Here is a 19744-nt window from a genome sequence, read left to right on the forward strand (position 1 = left end):
TTGGGGAACAGTGTGTTTCTGCAGGGCCCATCAGCTCCAAGTCGTTCTCCAATCTAGCTGTGGAGAGCGCAGCTCAGCGCCAAGTCCAGTTGCCATTTTCAATCTTTAGTTGCAGGGGGCACAGCCCACCATCCCATGCGGGAATTGAACGGGCAACCTTGTTGTCAAGAGCTCGCACTCTAACCAACTGAGCCATCCGACGTCCCCAAAAACTGCAATTACTTTTGCACCAACCTAATATTATATAGTATCACTCCCCAACAGTCGGCTATCACCCTAACCTTCCATAATTCTTTTCCCCATTCCAAAACAAAACAAAACCTGGCTTCTTGTAAGTCAAAAATCAAGGTGAAAAAATTATACAATTAATAAATGCTTTAAGAAAGTTTTTAAATCATAATTTTCTAAACTTAACACTTCAGTTTTATCACCTCCAATTGGTCTACCCACTGCAATATGACCCATCACTTCCATGAAGCTGCCATAGTAATGACAAGTGTTTAATGAATTCATATTATGTGCTGCTAAGTGCTAGTTAACACTACTCACCTAACCTCCCAAGTCAATGATCTATGAGTTAGAATCCACTCCAAAATACCATTTGTTTGTCAATTTCCAAAGCACTGTTCCAATCTATCCCTATTATTATGGCCCTGGTTCAAGTCCTTTCCTCCCCCCAGGACTACTGCAAAGTGCAATGACTTAGCTCACTGAACTCTCCACATCAAGTCATACATTCTATGAATAATTATTGAGTATCTCCTAGTGGCACTGAGAATAGAGTGAGCAAGTCTGACGAAAATCCTTGTCCTCACAGAGCCTACATTCTAGTGGAAACTTGTCCTTCCAATCTACCCTCTATAAATTAGTGATCCTCAAAATGCAGTCAGGGGCCCAGACAGTGCCAGCATCACCTGAGAACTTAGTAGGCATACTAATTCTCAGGCGCCACCCCAGACCTACAGAATCACGGAATCAGCAGCTCTGGGGGTAAAGCCAGGAATATCTTTTAATAACCTGTCCAGGTTATTGTGATGTGTGCTCAGGTGAGAACCACAGCTTTAAAAGTCCAAACCAAACCAATGCTTTCAAGCTGCAGATTGCAACCTTTTAATGGGTCGTTGAAAGTCAGTATGTACTAACCATTATCACCCCAATAAATTTTAATTTATAAAGGAAGGAAGGGAGGAAGAGAAAAGGGAGAAAGGGAGAAAGGAAGAAAGAAAGTAAGCCAATTTGGTGGGCTTTTTTTTGGGGGGCGGGGGGTAAATGCAATCAAATCAAGTCAGACTTTCTGGAACAGAAGTTTAAAAACCTGCATAACTAGCACTCCTCCTCACTCTAAAGACCAAGCTCCTCAATACCATATATGTTAACCTACTCAATTGTTACCATAAATTGTATTTCCTTTTTGGGGGGTTGGGGGGAATCCAGTGTCCCTCTTTCATTTTGTCCTATCTCTCTCTACCCCTTTCAGTTCACCTTGGTAGTGTTTCTGCTAAAATAGCATTCTCAAAAATCTTGTGGGTCTCCTGCGCATGTCACGGGATTCACTCCATTAGACAGATGGTCCTCCTGGATATTTCCTGGATAATCCCATCTCTATCCTGCCTTCTGCTGAGATGGCTAAGGGGATCCATGAGTCACACACCTAAATCTCTCTCTATTTTTATATTTTGGCTTTAAAAAAAATTTTTTTTTCAGTTACAGTTGATGTTCAATAATTTTATATTAGTTTCAGGTGTATAGTACAATGGTTAGACATTTATATAATTTATGCACTGATCCCTCCGATTAGTCTAGTTGCCTGAATATAGAATACATACCTCCTGTCTGAAGCTTAATAAACTACTCTATGATTGACAGTCTTCCCTCATAATTCCCAAAACAATGCAAATGTCAAAGTTACACAGTCTCAAAGAAATCCCTCACTGCCTCTGTATCTTAAAGAGATATTTCTTATTGTTAGAAGTATTGTTATACTTTTCACACTATTAAAGAACTCCTTCAGGGTAGAGACTGTATCTTATTCAAGAGCTAACAAAATGACCAAGAATTTACCAGACATTCAATATTAATTCAAAGAAGAGAAGGGAAAACAAACTGCTGTTTTCTAGAATAGTTATTCTCTATAAGATGCTACTGATACTTTGGGCAGGACAATTCTTTATTGTATGGGGTAGTATTGCAGGGAAGTGTACAGAAAATGTAACACACCTGGCTCTAGCCTACCAAATGCCAAAGGTGCCCACTAGTCATTATAATAAGCAAATATGGCCCCATACATTTTCAACTGCTTTACGGGGAGGCAAGGGTAAGGGGTGTTGGAGTAGTCCACTGAGAATCTATACTTAATAAGTACCAAATACTGCTCTAGGTAACGTGGAAAATACCAAAATAGTACCATACAAATATTTAGCAGTAAGCTTATAATGTCAAGTTCAAATTAGTTGATGTTTTGTTTCTCTTCAATTTCATTATTTACGTAATTTTATTTATCAAAATGTTCTAATTTTAACATATTAACTGTTTAAAATAAACAACGTAATACTGTTTAGGCAGCAGTCATCCTTTACGCTACTGAAGACAACCAAGAATACTGAATTGTTATTTATTTATTTTGCTCAGAAAATAGGAAAAACCCTTTTTCCTCTTCATTTATAGTACCCTTTTCCCCAACACAGTAGCTATTGTTCCTGGCAGCCCTACTTCAGCAATCTCTGCCAGGTCTCTAAAATTAGACATGGAGAAAATGCATTTTCTATTCACCAAATGATTCAGATGTACATCTGTTGTATATCATGGTAACTAGATCAATAGTGAATTCTTACTGTGCACTCTATAAATACTTTACATGCACACACTCATTTTTCACACACACACAAAAAATCATCTATAAGATCGGCATTATTATTATCTCCTTTTTACAGAAAAAGAACCCAAGGCACAAGAAGTTAGGCAACTTATCCACCACCATCACCCATTTAATAACATGCAAAACTGGGGTATCATCCAGGCAGTCTAACTCCAGTATTTGCAGTCCAGGACACCCTAAGAGTGAAGAGTGAATGTCCTTTAAATTTTGTACCTTAGGCAGCTCGCTTGCCTCACCCTAATCCCAGCTCTAGTCTAAGTCTCTGATCTCTAAATTCTACTGTTGCTAGCTAGTATCAGAAAAGGTCTAGTCACAACTCTGGTACCTTCCTTTTTTTACTGATAAGTATTGTATATGTCATCTGGTGACAAAAGGCCTAGGTTCATGTCTACTACTTGCTAAATGACCTTGGCAAAGCACATTCCTTCTGAGTGTGTTTTGACCTAGAGATAAAATCTATTGCTGCCTGGAAGTATGCTGGGCTAAAAATTCTGACGGATTCTCCTGTTTCATAAAACATCTAGCTTCTGGATAAAACATAAGAGAACTGCATAGCTGGGCTCCCTAGAAATGATGTCTGGGAACAGAGCTTTCCCCAAGGGCAAATGAAGTAGAATAATAGATTATTATTTAACTTATAGACCAAGTATTTATATATAATTAGAATATATTTAGAACAGTGGTTCTCAACCTGGGATGGTTTTGCCCCCCAGGGCTTTTGGCAATGTCTCGAGATATTTTTGGTGGCCAGAACTGAGGGGTGTTACTGGCATCTAGTGGGCACAGGCCAGTTATGCTGCTAACATCTTACAATGAATAGGACACTCCTGCACAACAAAAAATTAACAGGTCCAAAATGTCAGTTAGTGCCAAGGTTGAGAAACCTGACCTAAAGGCAGATAAAATGAGTATCAGATTTATCTTCAATTGAAGAAATTCTTCTCACTTTGTTTCATTGAGAAGAAAATCTATGTTTTATGCTCCCACAGTACTTGCTGTTTGGATATGGGTAGGTCTAAGAGTCTAGAAATCAGGATGATTTTATCACTTACTTTAAAGAGGATTTTGTAGACTGTCATTCCCACCCACGTCACTCACAAATCCAAATTACAGTTTACATTGAAGTATAGGTTTTCTGAAAATCAAGTCTATGTTTTATGTCTTTCCTATCTCCCATAGTTCATTCACACATTAAAGTAGGTCCCTAGTGTTTCAAGAGATAACCTCAAAAATTGGGTTGAATTTTTTTTTAAAAACCTCCCTTCCTGCATTATCCAGATAAACCTCAAACTAAATCTACTCTCATTACTCATCTTAATTCATAATCTAATTCACCATTGCATCCTTCACAGCCATATGGAAACTTTAGATAAGTTTGTGAAATGGCCAAAAATGGGGGAAGAAGGGGATAGGGCTAATGACAAAGTCCTCTATAAATTTTGTATAAAATACGAAATTAATGTTAATTTCTAATTAGCAAGAATGTCTAAACCTGCGGGATCCAGTGTAATAGCCACTAGCCACACATGGCAATTGAAATTGAAATTAATTATAATTAAATGAAAATTCACTTCAGTTCCACTAACCACATTTCAAGTGCTTAAAAAGCCACACGTGGCTACCATACTAGAGAGCATAAATATAGAACATTTCCATCACCACAGAAAGTTCTATTAGATAGTGCTGGCTGTCAAAATGTTAAAACTAGGGCACGTTCTGGAAATTCTAATGAGATCCTGAAGAAATTGAGTGCAAAGAATTAAAATAATGAACTCATTTTAGTCTCAATAGTTTTATTTTTAATCCAGTTACAACCCAGAATAAAAAAGTATGCCCCATTTAAAAAACAACAAAACTATTAAACTACTTTGTTCAGTGAGATGCTGCAGTCACATGTGTTATTAACCAGTTAAGTTAAATATTTAGTGAATGCCAACCACATATGCCAGGCACTGTGGTAGAAACTGGGGATTCGAAGTTGAATAAGTCACAATTTTTGTCATTAAAAACTATTAAACAAAAAAATCAGCCTACCATCTATAAAACATATAAATGTATTATTTATATATGTATATATATATACATATATATATGTATATATATACACACACACACATACATACACTTAAAAAGTTAAATGTAATAAAAATACAGGTGGAGCTATTTGGTCTCAAAGACAGCCATTCCATTCTCTTTGGAGAGAATGCCTTGATTCTAATGGGACCAGTAGGAAAAATCAATTCCCTAGACTAAAAATTCCCTAAAGCAAGAGTAGGTAACAAGCAACCTGGACTGACCACTAGTTTGACCTATGGTAAACTAAAATCTTTGGGACTGATTTTCTATACCTACGAATCTTGTACCTTCTACATAAGGTCGCAGAACAAGGACAATTATAAGATTATAATATAAACTGTAAAATAGTCACTCCACGTAACACAAAAAAAAGAAAAAGAAGCTTATTCTCTTCTTGTTCATTTCCCCAAGATACTTTATGCTGTTTGAACAGTTTATGTGGCTCTTCTTACAACTCATATCTCAGAGTTGGCATTCTTTCACTCGTATTTTTAGATCCCTATTCTTCAGTTTTAGTAACCATTAATTTTTCTCAAGGTAAACAAATATCTCATCTCACTTAAATATATATATTTTTCCTTTCTCATATGGGTAGATTTTTACTGAAAATGCAACAGAAGTTACCCACAACGCCTAAACACGTTAAGACATATTTCATCACCACAATAAATTTGCTTATAAATAATAAGTTACTAAATTACAGCCTCCAGACTTCTACTGAATGGATAAATAAGACCACAAGATGTTTCTTAGCATTTATTAACTGTGATAACTTATTTGCACACAGCTCTAAAGCATCTAAATAACCAATTTCTATGCCAGCAGTTTTAAAACTCTTTGGTCTCAGGATCCTGTATCAGTTTCAAAAATTACTGAGGACCTCAAAGAGCTTTTATGAAACTATAAGATTTTTTTTTAAATGTTTGCTAAGTTATTTAAAAATAATATATCCATTACATGTTAACATAAATAACATTTTTAATGAAAATAACCATTCGTGCCTAGTAAAATTTAGTGAAAAAGTGGCTTAAAGGAAAAGAGCTGATGTCTCATATCTGCTTCTGCACTCACTTTGTCATTTTGGTCGAAGTATATGAAGAAAATCTGCCTTCCCACAGCTAAGTAGTCACAAAAGGACAAAGCATTTTAAGTGATGGTTTCTTAAAAGTTAGCTGAAATGCAGAATCTGAAACCATATACCAATGAACCTGAGATACTCTTAATTTAAAATCCATTAATTTATCTTTCACTTTGAAGGGATTCTGCAATATCATGCATTAGTCACTTGGAAAATGTGAGTTCAGTGCATAATGCAGGTATTCCAAATGTTAACACATTTTTTCATAGAATATCAAACAACTGTATTTCTTAGTATCACCACTGATCTCACCTTGACCCTTAAGTAAACATCTTTCTAATAATCAGTGCATCAAAATGGGAAGAATTCATAAAGCACTTCTACTGCACATGGAATAATTATCTCAAGAAAAAGCACTTGTGCATTTGAGGTGACAACTGAATCACTTTTTTTCACAAACACAACTTTTACTAGAAATGTGACAAACTATGATTATTCAGACTTGGGCATGTGGTCAACTTCATGGACCCCCTGAAAGAGCCTGTGGGGAAACCCAAGGTGTCCACGGACCATACTTTAAGAAACAATGTCCTGAACAATAAGGCAAAAATATTCCACAATTTCCTGAGTCACCATAAACTTCAGGAAAACACAAATGTTATATAAAACTATCTAAATATTTCTGCTTAAATCAAAGAGACAAAAAACCAGTCCCCGAAGTAAAATAGATGATAAGCCCCACATTTGGCCCATTTAAAGTATCAGAGTCAAGAACATGAACTTCTTTCATCAAGCAATTATTCAATCTCCACAACATAAACACATTTTAGAATACAGGTACATTAAGACTATAAGAAAGTGAAAAAACAAAAACAAACAAAAAACACCTTATAGGTATGTCAAGTAATTAGACCATAAAAGTAGAATGTTAACTGTCCGTTATAACAGCTAATGCTATTGCTAGGCACCGTGCTAAGCACTTTATATGGTTATTACATTCAATCCTCAAAACAAACCTGTAACATAAGTACTCTTAATTCCCATCTCACATATAAGGAAACTGAAATATAAGTAGTTTGCCTAAGGTTAGAGGAAGAGTGGATGAGAGTTGGGATTTAATTCGAGCACCCGTCACTTAACTATATTTCCTCCTGCAATCATGTCAAATGTTCATCCTACGGAAAAATTGTGGATTAGTCTCTGGCTGAAGATAATGTTAAGGGGGGAGCGGGGGTACAAACTCACAGTTTTCAGTTCCATCAGAACTTGTTCATCGACTCCATCATCCAGAAAGATGTCTCTCACATCATTGATAACATCTTCAATCACAGATCGATACAATTTAGGCTTTAAATGAAAAATAAAAGACTGCTGAAAAATATCATTTTTCATATTAAAATGTGTAACACATTTTCACAAATTCAATGTTATACAATAGTAATTTTTCCAACAATCTAAAACTTATTTTAGAAGATACCATTTTAAAGATATGGCTATCCTAGTAAACATCATTTGCCTTTGTTTTAGAGTGAATTACCTGATGACTGCATATTTTAATAGAATTTTTAACACTATCTCACGCAGTTCATATACACAAGATCCTTGTGCATACAAAGTTCACACAATTGCCAGTTATAATTTCCTGTGTTGTTGTAGTCAAAACACCTAATGTGATCCAGTAATAGCTTTCTTGGTTGCTATGTCTGGTTCCCATTATTCCTTATTTGGTTTGACCCCTATTATATCTCATCACCTTGTCACTAAATCTTAGATTTTAGAGAACTTTATGTACTACTGTTATTTGCCTGGATATAATCTGAACCCAATAACTATCCAAATTTTAAAAATCGCCTAACTTCTGTTTTTGTTACCCAGTCCGTACCTTTAAGTTATCCCATTAACCTGTTCATATACCCACAACAACAGGCCTCAGAATCCCAGAGGAACAAGGCACTGATCTATTCCCAGGATTTCTCTCCTACTACTACTGCTTAGCTTATGCAACGGAACAGAATTATGAACAACCTCGACATTACTATTATTATTATTGGTATTACTTGGAGGTGGAGGGGGAAACTGGCTTCTTGAAGGTTGGCAGAAAGATAAAATGAGAATAGACATGAAAACACTTTGAAAAGTATAATGTACAGGAGTCCCCCCTTATCCGTGGAGGATATGTTCCAAGACCCCCAGTGGATGCCTGAAACTGGATTGCACTGAACATTATATATACTAGTTTTTCTATACATACATACCCATGATAAAGTTTAATTTATAAATTAGGCATTGTAAGAGGTTAATAACAATAGAATACAACAACTACAATATACTGTAAAATAAGTGAATGTGGTTTCTCTCAAAAATTTTTGAAAAATTTCCAAAAAAATTCCGACAAATTTAATACCTTTTCTATCTTCACTAAGAACTTTCATGCACTGTGGCCATAACTTTTGCAGTTTGAAGTGTGACAGCAAAACTAGCACACATTTCTTTGCGCTTCTCCACAATTTCCGGGATAGATTTGTTCTTACCACAGATGTTAGCAACCTCAGCATTTGATTTTTAAATTTTTTTTTTCGTTCCTTATTAAGTCAAACCCTCATCTTCTCACTTAATGGAAGTACCTTATAGCTTCTGTTTTGGCATATCCAATTGCCAGTAGCACTGCTTCACTTTGGGGCCATTATCAAGTAAAATGAGTGCAACTTGAACACAAGCACTGCAATACTGCCACAGTCCGTAATAAGAGGGAAGCATATACAGCATGGATACTGGACAAAGGAATGATTCATGTCTCCGCAGTGCAGAATAACAGGAGATTTCAAATTTATGAACTATTTCTAGAATTTTCCATGTAATATTTTCAGACCTCTGTTGACCATGGCCAACTGAAACCACAGACCGGGGAGGGGAGAAGGATGGGGAGGGACTACTGCTTTTTTTAAAAACCTAAAGTTGGAAAACAATTTGCCCAACCTACATCCTATTTTTAACACGTTAGACAAAAAGAAGTTTGCATGTCAGAGTGATAAAACTGGAGCTGCCTCATTATAAATCCTATCCATTATCATACAGAGTTAAAGTCAAGAGTTTTTTTAAGGCTTTGTCTTTATTTGTGTTCTATGTCTTGCTTAAGGTTCAAGTTGCTGGTTACCCAATAAAATCAAGGGTTTGCTCTCATAAGCAAATCCAAAATAGAAGCAAATGTTTCATTAGCATCACTATCAGCAACACTGCTGTCACAGGGGAACCCTCTAAGAAAGTGTGTCCCTGCCTAGCCAAAAATACAAATGAGTTCCTTTGTACAACTTACCTTAGCCATTAATAACTACTTGTTCCTTTTCATTATAACCAGAAAAACAATTCACACATCTGGGTTCTCCCTTTGCTGCTCCATTAACTTGCTTTTTTATATTGCTGCATCTGCCTCTGCGAACTTCATGTATAAAATGTGCATCTCTACAGTGCTCCTTATTTTTATTTATTTTTTTAGTGCCTCCTTATTTTAACATTCTGATTCTATTACCATATATAAGGAAACTGTATCTATGGGTATTATCTTATCCATAGTGATTTAACTACTGAATCAAAAAAATATATTTATAAATGGCATTATAAAGAGGCAGCATAATTTTAAACTGGTAGTATCAGTCTTAAATTGATGATATAGATTATTTTTTCATCTAACTAAATGTTTTGATGTTTCTGAAGTCAATCACTCCTAATAATCTCCCGCTTGGAAATCCAGACATTTATTGGTACAAATGTGGCTTTCTTTCGACACTCCCAATTTGATGAATCAACTTTGCTTTAAGATCTTGCTTCTGTGCCTTAATTAATTCACAACTTGACCACCTAATGAATTCATAGGCACTATAATTGAAGGAAAATGTGTATTCTTCGTGGACCATACACCTAAAGAATAATTTAGCGGAATTAAGCTTGAAAAGCCCTCAAAATACTGATGTTTTTAAAAGTATGTGGGTACACAGACACTTTTTGAAATAAGCAATTTCCAAATTATTATTTAAAATGCTAAACTTGATTTGAGCTGAAGCCTTTGCCTTTTATGAAATACAAACCAGGAAGTTTGCCCTGGTTTTCAAAAAACAGGTATTTCCAAACTTAAAAACTGGTAAATTAAAGGACCACAATCGCATTATCTAATGTTTAATTAGAAGATTACTTTCAAAAATGTTATATTGGTGCAATATTTGAAAGTTGAATTTTTCTATATTGCATATAATAGCCAATGCAATAAAAACACTACTTAGAATTTTAATTTTTGTTTAAATCCACTAAGCCCTCTCAGTCCTCACAATTCTTCCATACATAAAGGTACTGTGGACATAAGGTCATACCTTGAAACTTAGGCATTAATTTCTTTGAAAAGCTTAGTGTCATTGATATTTATTATAGGAAAGCATAATGAAATACTAGGAGCTATATTTCTAACATTATTTCCTGAATACTTGAACAAACATTATCAAAAGTCCTCTGCGACTAACAGTTAATATAGAAGGCATTTTTTAAATTCCCGACAATAATGCACACATTTTCTAATACAAGAACAGACATTTGAACTAAAATTCTCTTTAAAAACAAAAATATTAAAAAAGGGGACAGCAATTCTACTTCCCCCTAGCAAGGACGGCAAATCCCAAACGCTGCACCAAAACAAAAACTCGGGGCTCTGAAAGCAGCCTCGGTTGGATGCGAAATTACAGTATAAGATCTAGAAATAAACTGAGCTCTGCACGCGCCTGCCTCTCGCCTAGGGAGCACGCACCTCCCAGCCCCGCTCTCAGCAGCTCTCACTATTTAAAGCCGGATCTGGTGTTTAAATGGAGAGGCGGTGACGTAGGCCTGAAAAGCACCTTCCCATCCTGGCAGAGTCTATATTAGAGAGCGGCAATGGCTCTATATAAACAGGGCAGCCAAAGGGAGGAGGACCACAAGGCTCAGGGACTGAAAAGCAGGGTAAGCGGCCGCAGCCATGATGGATCGACCCGAGTCGCCAACGGTACGGAGTCGGGCGGCCGCGGGCTTGTCTGCGGCATTTGGGACCGGGCAAAAACGTGTTTTATTGTCACAATAAAATAAGAGTGGGGTGGACTAGTGATCACATTGCGTTGGTGACTGAAAAGGTTATTTATGTGACTGCTTTTTGCAAACCTACGTGATCGCAAGTAACCAAAAAGGGACAAACGGGAAGAAGTAGGCAAATTTCAAGGCAAAGCGGTGGCACTTTGGCCACTGTAGGCTTTTTTTGTTTGCTTTGGTGCTTTTGCTAGTTGAAGATACGATGGGGGGTTTTGCTTCCCCTTCGCCATTTTACCAATTCGGAAGGAACCGAGATAAGTGCTTTTCAACCTTCGTCCTCTTTTTTTAAACATAAAATGGCCCCAGGTAAGGCTCCCTAAGCACAATCGCCAAACACCCAAAGTAACCCCCAAGTAGCCATGAGCCTTCCACTGCATTAAAGTGGATCACGGTGGTCTTGGGGACTCGCCCAATTCCCCAGGCGGTTTTTGTTTTGAGGCTGCTCGGGGAGCCCTCCAGCCAGCGCGGCCGGACCCACTTCGGGAGCAAGCGGCGGCTCCCCTCCCTCCGTCCCGGCGGCCGGGGTCTGGGACCGGGGCCGCGCGGTCGCCACGGCCCAACGGCCTCCGCGGCCCCGACCGCCCCGCGGCGGCCCCAGGCCCCGCCGGCGCCCCCGCCCTCCCCGCCGCCTTGAGCCCTCGATGCCCGCCCCCCCCGCGCCCGGCGCCCCGGCCCGCTCCGCCCGAGGCGGGAAGCGGCGGCGGCCGCGCGGGCGGCTAAGAAGAGTAGAGGCCGGGAGTCGCCGCCGTCCCCGCCCCCGCCCGGTCCGGCCGTTGCTGCCGCCTGAACGAAGCCCCCGCCGGCCACCGAACCACGTCCTTACCACGGTGTTTGAATTTGCCGAGTTCGCCATTTCCACACACAACACAAATAAGAGGGGGGCAACCCCGAGAAAACAAGATGAAAACGAAACCAAAAAACGAAAAACAAAAAAACAGAAGAAAAAAAAACACCGGAGGGTGACCCAAGCCACCGCAAGATTGGGGGAAAATTTTTGAAACAAAATCGGTCCTGAAGTAGAGGGGAGCGGTGAGAGGAGGAGGGGGGCAGTCCTCCCGGAGCTAAAAAACCTCGAGAATCGCCCTTAAAAAAAAAAAAAAAAAAAAAAAAGCCACGACCCTTAGGGGGCCCGGGGGGCGTTGCCCGCTCCCCACCCCGTGCCAAGCAGGGAAACCACCACGTCTCCGCTCCCCGCGCCGCCGCTGCCGCCACCGGCTGCAGCTCCAGCCGTCCGGTCCGCCCGCTTCTCCCCTTTATATAGCGAGCCAACGAGCTGCGCGAGCCGCCACCGCCGCCGCCGCCGCCGCCGAGAGACAGGGCGGAGGGGGAGGGAGGGACGGAAAGGGCGGGGGCAGAGGTGGGCGGGGCTGAGCGCGAGACACCGCGAGAGCCGCGTCGTCACGCGCTCTGGAGGTTGGCGGGCGGAGTCCCGGGACTGGAGTAGTGAAGTCAGATCACAGCCTCCCCCAATCTCGCGTGATCACGTGGTTGGTACCTAAGCGGAAGTCTCCCGCAGCTCCTTGGGAATGAAGAGCCTGCAAATGCCTGGAAAAGGCGTGAATTCTGGTGGTACTCGAGTCCAATGCTCGCTGGGACCGCCTCCTGTCAGGCGTTTCTGCGCCGTCCCGCTGGAAGAGCTAGGAAATGTGGAAGGGGCGGCGACAGCTGCCTCGTTAAGAGTGGCCGCGGAGTGTGACCGGTCACGTGGCCCACTTCCTGCCCCTGGCGCGCGCGGACTGAGGGCAGAGTTTTAAATGCGGAGTCATCGCCCAGGGGTTCGGCTTCGGGATTTAGCGCTGCAAGGCGTCTGCGGCTGTCGCCCAGGGTGGGCCTTTCACTCGCAAAATTGTAATGTTCCTAAAAGGGACGGAAGCTGATTTGGGACCACTGTTAACATTCCAGAATTAATAACTCCTGAAATCTGCTGAGTGGTTTTGTCCCTAACAAAACAACTTACACGTCTCTGGGTTTAAATTCCTCAAAGGTCCGCCCCATACTTTTAAATGACCTCTCGCGGTGGTGGGAATGCCAAGAAAACAAACCAAAACACCGACCACCGGATTGTGACAGCGGGGTAACGTTCCCTGTTTCTCGGCGTTCTTTCAATATCGCCAGCATTCTGTGACTCCACATGGCCAACATGTGGTGACTAATGTCCGAAATACTTGCTCTGGACCGACCAACTCACCTGGACTCGCTGCGAGAGCTGGCAGTAAAGATCCATGAGTTGGAGTGTGTTTGACCTACTTTGCCCGAGCAAATCCCGCCTTTACATCAACACTTCACGCAGAACAGAGAATGCTCTGTTTAGAAGGCAGAACTCACAGCACCTAATTTTCTTGTCCCTAGGAATTTCGAAACACTGAATGGAGTCTGAACGAATAAGGGAGTTTATCCTCAAAGGACGAAGCAAAACAAAATGCCAAAAGTTCTATGCCGCTGAAACCAGATTTGAAGAATCCTTGACATCCTCTTAGAGAGTGGAACAGATGCAACCTGCGGGGATGTGAAGAAAGAGATTGGAGAAAACAGGCCCTTAATACTCAGAAAATGAGAAGTTGTGGATGGTTTGTGAATAGGCATAAAGAATATGTACTAACCTTGAGATTTCTTGTAACTCCATCTGATCCCCCATTCAACTCTTAACCCTCAGTTGCCTCTGTTCCCTGCACAGCTGGCTGTTTGGGGGCACTTTTAAAGAATGCACGGTATATCGTAGTGTTCTTGATACATAAAATGATTCTGTCAACATTTGTAATTCATTTAATATTCAGGTGACCATCAGCCTGGAAAGTTACACTAAACAATACCTTTCCTGGTAAATGTCACTGCATTATTTTAAGAGGATTTCGTGTTACCTCCTCATAGACACGTACTGTTTGCCCGCGGAATTCTTCACCTTCCACCTCGTTGTCTCCCCTACCACGTGGTACTCTTAGCTAAATTACCTAGTGTTTTGCTATCAGTTAAGGTTAAGATCACTGTAGACAGGACATGGGAAGAATCTATGAGATTTACTCTCCGCCGAATTATTCATAAAGGGATTGATGACAGATATGCCCCGATTGGGTCTGACCTCAGAAATAATGGAATATAATTAAGAGATTTAAAAAGCAGAAAACCCAATCCCGGTCTGAAGACCTTCCGACTCTCTGGAGGCTCTGAATCCGCCTTTCTCTTTACACACTCTAAATTGCAACATTGCTTAAGCACTTGATTAATATTTTTACCTAGATCTCTTCCCTTCTCCCCTTTGTGTGCCTGGCATTTAAGTAACTATCATGGATTCCAATCCAATTTATTGTTTTCCAATCATCATTTAGCAATAATACGCCTTCAATCATAATACATATGTACCAGCCAGTTTTGTTTCAAAAGGAGAAATTTTCTGATTTTGCACCAAAATAGTGGGTCTGAATAATTTGGAGGCTACAACTCTTTAATTCACAAAACTGAGAATTGTGAGAAAACTCCTCCCATGTAAGACTGGATTTAGCATTATACTTAAATTGTTTTTATCTGAGCTTTTTCTTCTTTCTGCCCTAAAGCTTGAATAACTTCTAATTTTAGCAATTCTTTGTACTACGTGAAATATTTATACTAGGTTTTCAATTTGTGAATTCATATTTTGTGACAACCATTTACTTAGAGAGATAGATACATAATAGTGCTCTCTGTGATGAATTCTTTTTTTTTTACTTCAAAATGTTTTATATTGGAGGATAAAAAGTTACTTCTTTCTTTTAATATTAACACATTGCGTACGGATCACGAGAATCTTCACGAGGGATTTAAACCCCGCCATACGCAACGTGTTAATAATCCACCTAAACACTGAACTGCCAAACAAAAGAAGAAAAGGGAGGAAAAAAAATCAGTGCATAAATTTTAATATACCATAAACAAAATAAACATCAAACCTTATATGTCCAAACATTTAAATATTTTACTGTCCAAGTGACTATTTAAGCAACAATGCTGAGAAAGAAGAAAATCTAAAACGACTGCTCAAGGAAAGTGACTTAAACTAAAATCTCATTATATGACTTCCCTTCAGCCTCCATGTTCTTAATGAATGAATAAATGAATGAATGAATAAACAAAGCTAATTAGCATATTTAGGCATCATGCAGCCTTTATATGCTGAGAAGTATTGGGCACTTTTGGAAGATACAAAAGTAAAGAGGAAAGATCTTATATATCAAACTTACTAATCCTAATGAAAGTCCCTTGTAAAGTGTAGTGCATACTTACAGCATTCATTCAGATACTAACAGCACTGATGTATTTTAATTCTACAAAAAAAATATACTATATTCACATTTCACCTAATTTTGGGTCTTTACCAAAAAAAGAAAAACTGTTGATTTCCACACACAGTAATTTTTGATGCAGTGTATAAGAAGAAATTGCTGACCACAGAAATTCTATACATATGAGAGTTTTTAAAATCCTTTTTTAATGTTCTCTTTCTCCCTTCTAACTTATAGTTTGAAATTGTTACTACATGTCTTAAAACATCAGCTAACTTGCAATTATTTTCTGAATACCAAAATATAAACCAGTTTCTGGTGGCTTACGAAAAATAAGTTAGTGTACTCGTATATAGAGTGCAGTCTTAATGGAATCAGGCTTGACTCTGCCATTACTTTACTTTGTGACCTTCTGCGATAACTAAACCTCTCTGTGTTAATAAGATGAAGTAAAAATCACATATGATTGTTGGGAAGATCAAAGGTACTTTGATAAGTAGATAGAAGGTGCTTTAATAAGTATTTGGTGGATGTATTATTATTTATGGTAAACGTATAATAGCTACATCAACAACATCAAAACAAGGGAAAGCTCTTTTAAACTCACTTTGTAAAACAATACCATTAGATTTTAATAATGAGGCCAATGATCTGTGATTATCCACAAGATTGGATACCTCTAGGGCTGAGTACACCACTTTTGTATGTAAATATAATAATTATATGCTGTTATGAGATAAGACTTCTTAAGCTGAATGCTGATTTATCAGTTGGAATTCAGCCATTTATTGAGTTACTTAAATTACACGTGCCCAATTATAGTTAGAAAAATCACATATGAATTTGGCCATTGACCCAGCAATACCAGTTCTAGCACTCTATCCCACTGATATAGTGGCAAAAACTTGAAAAGATCTATGCCCAGGACTATGCATTATGGGACTAATTGTAACACTAAAATAATAGAAATACTCCCACACACACGTGCATGTAAGAAGATTGGTTGAATAAACAAACTATGTTTCTTGCAAACAATGGAGTACTGCACAGCTGTAACGAGGAATGAGGAATATCTCTATATACCACTAGGCAATTGAGCTTCAGGATATAGCGTGAAGTGAAAACAGAAAAAAATGTTATTGTACTCTACCATTTAATAAAAGGGGGACTAAAAAATAGGTACATGTACCCTTGCTTACATTTAAAAAAAAAAAGGAAAGATAAACCATAATTTAAAAAAAGAAAAGAAAAAGAGTTACCTATATGGATAAGTAGGAAATAGTGTGAGAGGACAGGAATAGAAGATAGACTTATTTAAATCATACTTTGTTCTATAGATTTGACTTTGTGGAAACAAACATTTCACTTAATTATAAAACAAAATTATATTTTGAAAAGAAATACCAAAACTGAATATAAAATGAAGGAAATCAACCAAACAGTATATTCCATAATATCCACAGAAAAGAACTTTTTAAAGTGACTTAACACAGTAATTTGACTATATATCTGTAGTGGGATATTCTCTAAGGACAAAAAGAATGAAAAATTTTTTTCACTGTTCTCAGTATTTGTATTGGTGCTATTAATGTTTGTATATGCATTCTGGTTTTTTTAATGTGAAATGTGGGATAAAGATAATGAGTAATTTTATGATCCCAATCATTCTTGATAAGTGGGATTCCCAACATAGTAGAAAGGAAATACAGATGTAAGATAGAAGAGGATAAGTAAAGATTTTGTAGCCCTGAATTTAAATTAGAAGCATCATGATGCATTTTGTCTTGAAAATGTCCCCCCTGGCTCTGAAAAGGCCTTGAAACAACAACCAACCCAGTAGCAATGAGTATACCTAATACCTAGATTATGGTACTTCAAAACCAGTGCTCCTTGGAGACTTGTCTTATTCTGATTCCAGGTCAAGAACAGGAAATGTCTTTTTTCTTAAAACAACAAAAACCCAAACTCAGTATGTTTTAGCTTATAAAACATACATAGCTCTGAAAAAACCTAAACACAGTGAAGCCCCAGTATCCATGAGCACCTCTAGCTCCCAGTTTATGATCTTGAAAAATATTTTCCACTAAAAGGAATCTGGGTTCCTTGGACATATTGCTGACTCCAGGACTGGGGCTAGAACAATATTAGTTTAAATCAAATGAAATTGCCAGTCGTTGCCCAACCAAATACAAAATGAGTCTAGAGTATCTTTTTGTACAAATAGCAAGGAAGATGTAGTCATTTCCAAGGGCTAGTGCAACAAAGTACCACAAACTGGATAACTTAAAACAACAGAAATTTATTGTCTCATAGTTCTGGAAGTTAGAACTCTGAAATCAAGGTGTCAGTGTAGAGCCATGCTCTGCCTGGCACTCCTGGTAGAATCCTTCCTTGCCTCTTGCCAGCTTCTGGCCAGAAATTCTTGGCTTTTCTTGGCCTGCAGTTGCATCACTCCAATCTCTGCCTTCAATTTTACATGGCATTTTCCCTGTGTCTTTACGTTGTTTTCCCTCTGTGTATGTCTGTCTCTGTGTCCAAATTCCCCCTTTTATAAAGATACTGGATTCAGGTTTACCCTGATGTCCTTGTTTTAAATTGATTCCCTCTATAAAGACCCTATATCCAAATAAGGTCACTTTCTAAGGGGCTGTGATTAGGATTTCAACATATCTTTTTGGGAAGACACAATTCAACCCAGCTTAGAAAGTATCAAAGACTACTAGTATTGCGCCGAAAATTTTAGGAGACAACATGAAGAGGCTCCCACTGACCAAAGATGAGACACGACTGAATATCAATAGGATAGTCCTTACAGCAAATTCAACCACATCAAATATTTAAATCCATTATAATTTATAATGTTGCTAAACAAAAACAAAAGATGAAAATTCTAATTGGTCACCATTGGAAGATACTAAGGAAAGAGCTCATTATTTTGAAGACTGGTAAATAAAGAAAAATAATGAAGCATTTATCCAGCCTTACCTACACGAACTGTACCACCAAGTACCAAAGAGTAGATGTAGTGAGTTGAATGGTGGCACCCAAAAGAATGTTCATGTCTTAATCCCCAGAACCTGTGAATGTTATCTTATTTGGAAAAAGGATTTTGCTGATGTGATTAAGGATTTTATGATGAGATGCTCCTGGATTACATATACCCTAGTAGGCCCTAAATCTGATGACAAGTGTTCGTCTAAGAGATACACAGAGGTAAACAAACAGAAGAGGAAGAGGAAATGTATCAAGAGTGGTAGAAACGGGAGCGATGCAGCCACAAGGAACACCAGCAGCCACCAGGAGCTGGAAGAGGCAAAGAACAGATTCTCCCTTTGAGTCTCTGGAGGGAGGACGGCCATGTCAACTTCTTAACTTTGGACTGCTGGCCTCCAGAACTGTGAGAGAATAATTTTCTGTTGTTTTAAGTCCCAAAGTTTGTGGTTATTCATTAAAACAGCCTCAGGAAACTAATACAGTAGATGAGAGGAAGTTTCTCTTTAAAGAAACATGGCAGCTAATAAGTGAATAAGGAATAAAAGAATAACCCCATTTTGCAACTTCTAATGAATTAAGAGGTGAAGGCATTAAGCACTGACCTCTGCCAACATCTCAGAAAGGGAAATAGCCAGATATTATGTGCTTCCTGATGAAGACTATGCTACCACCTATAAGGTAGCCTTACCCCACCCCCACCACCCAAAAACTGTAAACCCTGAATGTGATCAAGCTTCTAGAACCAACTAACAATTACAAAAAAAAAAAAAAAAAAAAAAATACAGAAGATGCCATCAAGAATGCAATCAGCAAAATCCAGACCCTAGGAAGCTATAGGACAAATGATTCAATTTCTTCAACAAATAAATTCAGGGAGAGGAATCTACAGATTACAAGGTTCTTAAGAAACCTATCACTCAGTCACAATGTGTGGACCTTTTTGGATCCTAATTCAAATAAACTGTAAAAGAAAGGTGACAATTATGAGACATTTGGAAATTGGAACACTTAACTGGGTATTTGATTAAATCAAAGAGTTGTTGAGTTAAATGACATTTTTCATTAAAAATATTAAAAATAAACTCCATAAGGCCTTCTTTTACAATCAGCAATAGTTCTTTAGCCACACAGCTTGTCTTCTAGTCAGACATTTGGTATTCTCAAGACGGCCTGGTACTGTGTTATAAATATAATATTAAACACTGTTTAATTACATGGGTTTCGTCTTTCTCTGATTCTCAGCTCTTGGCTCTCAGCTACATATGCCATATCTTGATTCACAAGTTGAACAGCTATGATTTGGGACAATCAAAAATAGTGAAAATTAAGGTGCTTGCTCAGACTTGCTCAAAATACTATAAAAAT

The 19744-nt window shown here is 38.5% G+C and overlaps 1 protein-coding gene and 1 long non-coding RNA gene across 3 annotated transcripts in view; one reads left to right on the plus strand and one right to left on the minus strand.

The window, feature by feature from the left end:
• GTF2A1 (general transcription factor IIA subunit 1) overlaps nucleotides 1–12740 on the minus strand; it is a 47440-nt gene extending 34700 nt beyond the window's left edge. Inside the window, exons 1-2 of one of the 2 annotated variants that reach the window (XM_074327090.2) lie at nucleotides 12628–12740; nucleotides 7275–7376 (exon numbers count right to left, since the gene is read on the minus strand). In XM_074327090.2, coding sequence (XP_074183191.1) covers nucleotides 7275–7289 — 15 coding nt within the window. In that variant the 5' untranslated portion in view covers nucleotides 7290–7376; nucleotides 12628–12740. Of the gene's footprint in view, nucleotides 1–7274; nucleotides 7377–11955; nucleotides 12445–12627 lie in introns of those variants that run through there. The other variant, XM_074327089.2, reaches the window with a different exon arrangement.
• Nucleotides 12741–12767: 27 nt separating this feature from the next.
• On the plus strand, nucleotides 12768–19166 carry LOC141570521 (uncharacterized). The gene is made up of 2 exons (XR_012494577.2): nucleotides 12768–12980; nucleotides 13482–19166. It is a non-coding gene; the product is annotated as an uncharacterized LOC141570521 (long non-coding RNA).
• The last annotated feature ends 578 nt before the right edge of the window (nucleotides 19167–19744 follow it).

The sequence above is a fragment of the Rhinolophus sinicus genome, chromosome 3, assembly GCF_057876585.1.
Source record: "Rhinolophus sinicus isolate RSI-liver-muscle chromosome 3, RSI-T2T, whole genome shotgun sequence".
Lineage (NCBI taxonomy): Eukaryota > Metazoa > Chordata > Mammalia > Chiroptera > Rhinolophidae > Rhinolophus > Rhinolophus sinicus.